General features: G+C 37.8%; 1 protein-coding gene across 1 annotated transcript; it reads left to right on the forward strand.

The window, feature by feature from the left end:
- The first annotated feature begins 310 nt into the window (after positions 1-310).
- calm2b (calmodulin 2b, (phosphorylase kinase, delta)) lies at positions 311-8,903 on the forward strand. Its single transcript, XM_063002913.1, has 6 exons — positions 311-415; positions 2,702-2,732; positions 5,430-5,573; positions 7,894-8,000; positions 8,075-8,210; positions 8,290-8,903. The coding sequence occupies exons 1-6, from the start codon at positions 413-415 to the stop codon at positions 8,316-8,318; spliced, it is 450 nt and encodes a 149-aa protein (XP_062858983.1). The 5' UTR covers positions 311-412; the 3' UTR covers positions 8,319-8,903.
- Positions 8,904-10,548: the final 1,645 nt, after the last annotated feature.

Below are 10,548 nucleotides of genomic sequence, written 5' to 3' on the forward strand. Positions count from 1 at the left end.
GACATTTATGACTGGTTAACGGCTGCTGTGTGTGACCAAAGGAGTGACGCATTGCAGGTACGAACGGACCAATCAGAAACTTGCGCACGACCGAATCACAAGCAGGAGTCCTCCGCGATCAGATAGTTCTCTTATGTTTTGCAATTATATCACACTTAGAGTAAGATATTAAACTTTTATTTGTCTGGCACGTTAAGTAATGCATTGTATAAATTTATTTTAAGATATATTGCAGAATATTTCAGAATTTTGGAAAAACGTTTTGTCAGAATTCAGAGGAGCGGGCGGAGGGAAACATAGACGGGGAGGCGTTTTATGTACAACCGTCAAAGGCGGGTCTGCGTTGTAGTGAGTTCTCTGTTGATCATTGTAGAAGTGCAGTTGGAGCGCGGCAAGCAGACAATACAGGAAAATGGTAAGTAAACCTGCAGTTTACTAACAATAACGTATTCAGTGGTGTTTATAAGACGATAACGAAATAAAGAGAATAGATTTAATCGTTTTATGTAAAAAGCAACGGTTTGTTAGACGTATTTCCACAGCTTCTTTATCAAGTTGTCAGATCCACCTCACAATGCAGCAGTTCTTCTGCGCTATTGAAGCAAGAACGAACGCTTTCATTTAGTTGCTGCTGAGACATTCTCCGTTTATATGTGTTTATTTTTTCCGTAACGTTATCATACGCTGTATTATACAAATTAAACACTTAGAAATGTTCCGTTAGCATTAACAACCGCACTAACATCGTTTCTACACGCCCTGTGATGTTGCATTTCCTCTTCACATAAGGTTGAAGAAAATTATATTACGCTACTGTTAATTTGGTTTAAAACAAAACCTGACTACTTAACTACCTACCGAAATGCATTGTCTTTATTGTGTAAATACTTTAAAAGGCAAACCATTGTGATTAATAAGTGTAAATGTGCATAGCTAGCAGCTAACTCGACAGCCTTCCCGCCTTCTAGTCATATTCTCGTTTCTTGGCTAGCGCGGTGAGTAATGTATTCACATTAAGCGACCGTGTACCACCAAATAGAATAATGTAAGGGAGAAAATCACATTGCAGTGTTAGTTTCTGTGAATGATATTACGCTAACAGGTTATAGGAAGTAAGGCTTTCTTTAATTTTTAAACTGATATACACACACACACGATTATAAGCTAAATTTGACAGTTGCAGTATTGTATTGCACGGTGGCAAATTTTAAACGCTTACAGAATTGCTGCTTTAATGTTAAAGTAGCCGTCAATGCAATAACTATTAAACATACTTGTTTTCTATACCTCTTATAACTTCATCATTCGAGCTATTGCACATTTTATGTCATAACTTGTCAAACTGCTTTTAACATTTACTGCTATTAAACTTGGTTTAGCTGGCAGCTTAGCTTCAGTTTTTTTTATTGTATTTTGTGTTCAGTTGTACATACTATTCACTGCATATGATAAATATTGTAATGTAGTGACATTAAAGGCAGGCTAGTTATCACTTAGATGTTTTCATTATTCACTGCAATGGACTTTTCTAACCAAGAAAAGGAGGGGTGATTGGGATTGGTAAAAAAAAAATCATTTTTGGTAAATGGTTAAGCCAGCTTGTCTTTCCAATAAATAAAAACCCTCAGTAATAGTGTATGGTTGTGTAGTGTTGAGTATATCCAGCTATACTGTAATGTGGTTCACTTTATGCCAGTAGGTAGCAGGTATGCTTACATTAAAGAGATCAATCTGTAAACATGCCAAGTGTCTGGCTAGCTGACCGCTTAGTCATGTGGTGTCAATTTAAGCTTAGTTAGAAGGTTTTGTGTTAGAAGACCAATTTTAGAAACATGATAAATTTACCACTTAACAATGAAGTTTGTTGCTGTTGCATACAGACACTGCTTAATAATGTCGCCCATAAGAGATGATTGAAGAGATGACTTGTCAGCATATTTCCCCACCCCTGTTACTTTTTGGTGTTGGGCTGGCTGGGCAATGTGATTTGTAGTCTGCTGTGTTTACCAGTACTTATTTTGTTGTAAGACTTTAACTGTGCATTAGAAAATGTGTAGTAATGAAGTCAGATTTCATTTATACAGGATTCTAAATGAATGAGTTCGTAAGTAAACTGCCTTTAAACTGTAAGGCAGTGATACCTCAGAGGTTAAACTTAACCACTTTAATGCTGTAATTGTAATTTTGACTTCATAATATGTCCCACAGGGTCTATATTTGCGATATCAGTATCATGATATTTTCATATGCAGTTATAAAACTCTTATTACTCTTGTAGCTAATGCTGTAGGTTAGCAAAGCATAACATCCTCTCAGGTTTGTTACATTTATGATACACATGAACATTGGAATTGGTATATAATATAATAATAAATTGGCTACATTTATAAAACTGCTCAAGTGGCTAATTTCATCTGTGTACCAGCCTGCTGAGTTACACCACATTGATGCTATATATAGGATTGCCTGTTCCATTGGGAAGGTTTGCTTATAAGGGAAAGCCTGATGCATATACTTAATTGCTTGGTCTGTCTTGATGCACATATTTTGTTTTTTTAACCGACAAGCTAGATTTAAGAGTTGTTGGAGGTCATTGTTCAAGACAAAAAGGCACGCAGCCTACAGTACTTAGCTGGTCTTTGATTTTGATTATTGATTCTGTAATACTGAAAGCTTAAACATTTATTGTTTTCATTTTCAGGCAGATCAACTGACAGAAGAGCAGATTGCTGGTAAGGTGTTACTTTTTGCGCTTTGCCCTGTTCAGTCTCTGCATGTTGCTTTTTGCATGGTCTTTTGCAGTCTTGCCAACTTCTCTAATGCTGTTAGACTCTCGTGTATATAGTTGTTGCCTTTTAAGGTGGGTTTGTAGACAAGCCTATGTTAGTTGACTCTGCTTGGATAGGTTGGACAACATAAGTAAGATGATTGTCTCTAATGTTTCAAGCAATCTCTAAATGCTTATTCAATCATAGTGGGTAAAACTACTTTATGTTCAGTTAGGGTCATGTAGGTCATAACTAGGATATGCTGATGTGTTTATGCATTAAATTCTGTCTTACATCTATCCATTGTTGGCTGTGAGAAATCTTTATTTCTTAAAGTTATTTTAAGTTATCTATGGTAGTCTTTTTTTGCTTGTTTTTGTTGCTGATCATTTGCTTAGGCACATACAGTTTGTACTGGCTAAATTTTATTATTGTAGTGAAACCACAGCCAAAAAAGTGTGAAATGCAATGTGCTGAAATAAGTGAAGTTTTTAAAGATCACTACAGGTATTTTCTTTGTGAATTAGACTAGACAGTTCTGTTTAACAAATCTCAAGTGCATGCTACAGTGTATCACAAAAGTGAGTACACCCCTCACATTTCTGCAGATATTGAAGTATATCTTTTCATGGGACAACACTGACAAAATGACATTTTGACACAATGAAAAGTAGTCTGTGTGCAGCTTATATAACAGTGTAAATTTATTCTTCCCTCAAAATAACTCAATATACAGCCATTAATGTCTAAACTACTGGCAACAAAAGTGAGTACACCCCTTAGTGAAAGTTCCTGAAGTGTCAATATTTTGTGTGGCCACCATTATTTCCCAGAACTGCCTTAACTCTCCTGGGCATGGAGTTTACCAGAGCTTCACAGGTTGCCACTGGAATGCTTTTCCACTCCTCCATGACGACATCACGGAGCTGGCGGATATTCGAGACTTTGCGCTCCTCCACCTTCCGCTTGAGGATGCCCCAAAGATGTTCTATTGGGTTTAGGTCTGGAGACATGCTTGGCCAGTCCATCACCTTTACCCTCAGCCTCTTCAATAAAGCAGTGGTCGTCTTAGAGGTGTGTTTGGGGTCATTATCATGCTGGAACACTGCCCTGCGACCCAGTTTCCGGAGGGAGGGGATCATGCTCTGCTTCAGTATTTCACAGTACATATTGGAGTTCATGTGTCCCTCAATGAAATGTAACTTCCCAACACCTGCTGCACTCATGCAGCCCCAGACCATGGCATTCCCACCACCATGCTTGACTGTAGGCATGACACACTTATCTTTGTACTCCTCACCTGATTGCCGCCACACATGCTTGAGACCATCTGAACCAAACAAATTAATCTTGGTCTCATCAGACCATAGGACATGGTTCCAGTAATCCATGTCCTTTGTTGACATGTCTTCAGCAAACTGTTTGCGGGCTTTCTTGTGTAGAGACTTCAGAAGAGGCTTCCTTCTGGGGTGACAGCCATGCAGACCAATTTGATGTAGTGTGCGGCGTATGGTCTGAGCACTGACAGGCTGACCCCCCACCTTTTCAATCTCTGCAGCAATGCTGACAGCACTCCTGCGCCTATCTTTCAAAGACAGCAGTTGGATGTGACGCTGAGCACGTGCACTCAGCTTCTTTGGACGACCAACGCGAGGTCTGTTCTGAGTGGACCCTGCTCTTTTAAAACGCTGGATGATCTTGGCCACTGTGCTGCAGCTCAGGTTCAGGGTGTTGGCAATCTTCTTGTAGCCTTGGCCATCTTCATGTAGCGCAACAATTCGTCTTTTAAGATCCTCAGAGAGTTCTTTGCCATGAGGTGCCATGTTGGAACTTTCAGTGACCAGTATGAGAGAGTGTGAGAGCTGTACTACTAAATTGAACACACCTGCTCCCTATGCACACCTGAGACCTAGTAACACTAACGAGTCACATCACATTTTGGAGGGAAAATGACAAGCAGTGCTCAATTTGGACATTTAGGGGTGTAGTCTCTTAGGGGTGTACTCACTTTTGTTGCCGGTGGTTTAGACATTAATGGCTGTATATTGAGTTATTTTGAGGGAAGAATAAATTTACACTGTTATATAAGCTGCACACAGACTACTTTTCATTGTGTCAAAGTGTCATTTTGTCAGTGTTGTCCCATGAAAAGATATAATGAAATATTTGCAGAAATGTGAGGGGTGTACTCACTTTTGTGATACACTGTAAGTTATTAAAACAATAGCACATAATGGGACACAGCTTTTTAACTGCTATCATTTTGTATAATTTGTGCTTTGGTAATTTAATGTTTTCAGCTCCAACCTTATTCTGTAAGTCGGTATCATTTAATGTGGCCTTAGACATGTCAGCCAGGGATACCATGGTTGTAGTTTGTTTGAGAGTGCGTCATAGTCTCTCCACCCCCACCCGCTTCAGACATTTCTGTTAAGGCATTGTTGGTTACCTTGTCTTGAGAACAGCAATAGACAAAACTGGCATTGGGGGAAATGTCTGCACCTTTAGTATTTTAGTACAGTAACATTGTGTGGTTTTAAAATGAGAAAATGTGTAGCACGTTGACAGTTTTTTCATTGCAAAGTAATCCAAAAATAAAATTCATAAAGAATGTACATTATAGACACGTGCTTTACTATTGTCTTTTCTCTTTTTGTGCAGAATTTAAGGAGGCTTTTTCGCTATTTGACAAAGATGGAGATGGTACCATAACTACCAAGGAGCTTGGTACAGTGATGCGTTCTCTTGGCCAAAACCCAACAGAGGCTGAACTTCAGGATATGATTAATGAAGTGGATGCAGATGGTGAGAGCAAAAAAATCATTGAGTTTAATTTTATAAAATGCAATATCAAGGCTAAATATTAAGCGTTCCAAGTGTTATTAATATTTTACTTTCTGTTTTTGAAAAAGCTGGGTTTTTTTTTTTCTCTCCAGCCCTGTAAAACCAGGTTCCTATCTAAATATAAAAATACTTGGATCACCAGTACTAACAGACTTGTTTAACAGTAGATGGAGACATGTCCGTCTGTACCCGAAGTGCATGTTTACATAACCTAATTGGCTCCTTGTCGTCTTTTGCGTTAGCACTTGAAGATTATTGCAATTTCTGAGTGCAGAATTCAAAATTCAACAGTAAATTAGACTTTATCAATGTTAAGCTGCTATTTGATAAATGGCTGATGTCTTATTTTGCTATCTGATTGATATGTCTGATGGGCTTGTGAGTTGCAATAACTAAAGACTGCCATTCACTAGTGCCTGGGAGCTGCAACTGTTTGGACCATGTAAAGCTGCATTTTGTTCTTAAACATGTGACTGCTGCTTTTGTGCAAGTTTTAGAGTTTTGTTACTCTTGTTTGTTGGCAACTATTTAGGCAGGCTCTTGCAGTACATCTGTCATTATTTGCACATGTAGCATTAATATAAAAAAACGACCTGACTTGTATTGGTCTTTCTGCCATTTGACCAGTAGCCAGCTGTTCAAGCAAACCTTTTCCAGAAGGACTTTAAAGTTGCCCAAAAACGAACTAAACAATGTGCTATTGATCTACTCACTAACAAGGCTAAGTACAATGAACTCATTGTCATGTTTATAGGACCCATTTAAAACAATTACCTTTTTGTTGCATGTCACATCATGCAGTGTTTAACTAGGTTGGGTAAATTGTGGCCATGAAAGTTGCACATAATAAGGACAATCTAGGGCAAATTGAACATCTTTGTCATATATACACATGTACAGTACAATGTATTCCAATGAAATACTCTCATATCCCAGCTTTTTTGAAAAAATACACAGGCATAAGTCAGCTTCTTTGGAAGCTGGGGTCAGAGTGCAGAGCAGAGAGTGTTAAGGGCCTTGCTCAAAGGTCCAACATGTGGGTGCATGGCAGAGCTAGGATTCATTCCCACAACTTTCTAGTTGGTAACCCACAGCTTTACCCACTGGGCTAACATTGTCTCTGTAGTGCCCACACTATGATTAACAACAGTACTTGCATAGACTGTTGCAATTAAACAATCATTGATCTGTATTAGTGTGCCAAAGAAACATGTCCCAGAACATTACAATTGCAATATCAGCATGAGCTCTTGACATTAGGCAAGTTGGTCATTGGGTTCATGTGGTTTTTGCCGAATTTTGATACTACCATCTGCATGTAGCAGTTTGGATTGAGATCACAGTCTGTTTGTTTGCTAACCTTTAAATTCTCAATGGAATAGCTGATAAAAGACAAGACATGTAGTACAAGTTCATGCTTTTTTGTGGAATTTTTTTCATTGTAGTTTTCTCAGATGAATATTCAAGAAGATTAACAAGTCACAGATTCTTGATTTAAAATTTTCAACATCTTCAACAATTTTTTAACATTTCCATTTATAGTCATAAGTAAATAATAAATTATATTAATATAGCTGTAAACCCTGTCCTGTCTCCTCTCATTGTGCCCAGTTCAATGCAAAATCTAATCAAACCAGGGGGAAAGTGCATGAGGGTCTTTAACTTCCAGTGCTTTCTAGCAAAAAGTCCTCACTTTCCCCTAAGCTACCTGCTTGTTCCTGGTACATGGTCTAGTGATGTGTACAGCACCTTTTACACACGTGAAATAAACATTTACACACATTTAATGAGTTATTAGCTAAATTTCTTGCCTAGTCACTTAATTTATTCATTTATGTTTTCAGGATTTAGCAGACTCCTTTATCCAAAGTGACTTACGATTGAGACGGTATATTGCAAGCAATTAAAGACTTTGCTTAGGGACCCAACAGTGGCAACTTGGCAGATGTTGGGCTTTAACATTCCAATTACTTGTCCTGTACCTTAACCGCTAAACTTTTATTTTCATTAATGATACCCTAATCATTAATGATTCTGTATTGTGTACTTGTTAGAAGCTGATGTCCCATTTCAATTTCTAAAATAGAAATGATTGCTGACTGTAATATAAATAAATGCTAAGTGATTCTCTCTACTAGGGTTGGAACCTTCTGTAATACCACTGCCATGTTTAATTTTGTGCTGTGCCATTTATTTATATATCTTTTTTGTTAGTGGGATGTTTGATCTTACTGCACTTTCTCCATTGTGGCTGAATAAATTGCTTCTTTTTCTTGCCCAGGTAATGGAACAATTGACTTTCCAGAATTCTTGACCATGATGGCAAGAAAGATGAAAGACACAGACAGTGAGGAAGAAATCAGGGAAGCTTTCAGAGTCTTTGACAAGGTATGCAGTTCACTCATTTTTGGTTACTTTTTGTTTTCATGGGTTCATCAGGTTCTAATAGAATTTATGTTTAGGATGGAAATGGGTACATCAGTGCTGCTGAGCTGCGTCATGTCATGACAAACCTTGGTGAGAAGTTAACAGATGAGGAAGTTGATGAAATGATCAGAGAAGCGGACATTGATGGTGATGGTCAGGTTAATTATGAAGGTAAGGGCACCAGCTCTTGGAATAAAAGTCTTACCACCATATGACTCTAAATTAACCTTTCCCCTTTTTTTCTCCACAGAATTTGTACAGATGATGACAGCGAAGTGAAATCCTTGTACAGAATTTCTTGTATAAATTGCCTTTTCTTTTTAAACTCAAGTTTTCATTTTAATTCTCCCTCTCTCTTGTTCTTCAAAGGAACTGCATGTCCATTTTTTTTTTTCTTTTCAAATTTGGTCATCGATACTTTGATCTAGTGAGTAGCCACAGGACCACAGGATTGGTTTTGGCAGACATGCTGGTTGGCACTTGCCTTTCTTTTGTGCATTTTGATGTCTACTTGCCTGCCATCTTATAAGTGGTGATGCTGAGGGTCCAGCAGGACTTTTCCCCCCTTTTTTCTTTTTTTTTTTTTGTGGAGGAGCTGCTCTGCATGGATAATGGACTACATGTATATGTGGGGGGGAGAGTCCTCAACATTGCACTATTATAACATCAGTGAATTACAAACTGACGGGTTTATCGGCGGGTACTCGTTCACTAGTCTTTTTGTATTTGTTCTAGTTATTACTTACTATGCTTTCTAATTAGTCACTTTTCATCTTTGTCAACTGCTTATGACAGTCATGCCTCAAAAGAATCCATTCCAAGTTGTATATTTGTTTTCCAATAAAAGTAACATTTTATCCCAAATGCCTTTGCTTATTTAACAAAGTTTATATTGGCTATAAGAATAGATGGAGTTTAATATTTACTGATGGCTACTTACTGATGCAAGACCGTGTCTCTGCTATTTTATAGATTTTTCTGTTTGTTTAATATTTTCACTGTTTATGATTAAAATTAAGCAAATGCATAGCTGCCCCTGTTTGAACTGCATCATGCTTTCCCAAGATACCTTTGTATATAGGTTTCATTATTAAATGAAATACCGGAGTTGAGAATACATGTTAAACTGGCAAAGTGATCGGAGGGTGGGTTCTTGTGTTTGACATTTTGAAGGGTGGTGAAATCGCAATTGCATTTAATTGCAAATTAATTTAAATGACTTTTAACCAACTGTGTTCATTAAATGAATGACTCAATTATAATCTTAAAGCATTACAGGAATTATACTTTTGCCACTTAACAGAGGTTGTAGCTTTTGGTTTTAGAGAGAATCATGGGAAATTAACACAAACGTATTTTCAGGATAAACCAAGTTTTGCTGCAGTTTTCTTTTAAACTGCTAACCAAACCAGATATGTGACAACCTATTTTAAATGCGTTTAAAACATTTGGAAGCTTTATCTGAACAGGCTTATATCAACCAACAGCTGAAAGTGTTGCATAATGGAAAATACATTTATGTGGTCTGTTGGAAGTTGACTTTATTTTTAAGTAGTATTCTTTGTGGGGTGGGTGTGTACAGATGAGGTAGAGCTCACCGCCATTTAGTTCCAAGGCAAAAAAAAATCGTCTTCACAAATGAGTGCAAAATCACAAGTAGGACGTGTTCACACCTGCACTTAGAGTTCAGTAGTTTTGGGCATATGTGAAAACCGACGTTATAAATAGCTCATTTACCGTGCGGATCTCTCGTGTGGCTTTCTGTCTCGCATTTCACGTTGGTGAGGAAGAGAATGCTATGATTAGGAGATACCTAAAACATTTAGAGTTTATATGCTGTAATAAAATTGGAGCATGCCGCTAACTCGAGCTAATACTGAGCCGTTTTGTGTATACATGTACTGCTTTAAGTAAACCACTTCACCGACCGGTTAGTCTTGCAGGACCAGACTGATGAATTTCAGGAGTGCAGAATCTGTTATCTGATATTGTCTTAAAGGCAGGTTGGGGAGCATTCATTAAAGAGGAAACAAACTTTAATTGTTTATTCGCCCTGAAGTTTGAACTCAGTTACGCTAACATTTGTTTCGGCTTTGTCCTAAATCACACCGTACTGTACTAAATCGTTTGTCTAATAAGGCCACTGTTTTAGTTACACACCGAGTATGATGCGATTTGGGACGCAGCAGGTGTATCACCTGTAAGCGATGTCTGCATAGATAAAAGTCACCAGAAAACGTCAGGTGTTTTTATTTTTATTACAAGCGGAAATAATACAGTAAACTACTGTTTTTGTGTGATATAAACCCCAGACTAAACTGTAGCGTTAGAAGTAAGCTGTGCTCAAAACAGCGCCATGAAGCTAAATGAATTAAATGGTGAGTCTAGTCTTAAAAACGTTCAGGACTGCTTGTTAATTTAACATAAAGACGATTTCATTGTGATGTAAATTAACTTTTCTTTCGGTGTTTGGGCAAAATAAAAAAAAAAATGAAGAACTGGGTGTAGC

This window comes from Trichomycterus rosablanca, chromosome 10, assembly GCF_030014385.1.
Source record: "Trichomycterus rosablanca isolate fTriRos1 chromosome 10, fTriRos1.hap1, whole genome shotgun sequence".
Lineage (NCBI taxonomy): Eukaryota > Metazoa > Chordata > Actinopteri > Siluriformes > Trichomycteridae > Trichomycterus > Trichomycterus rosablanca.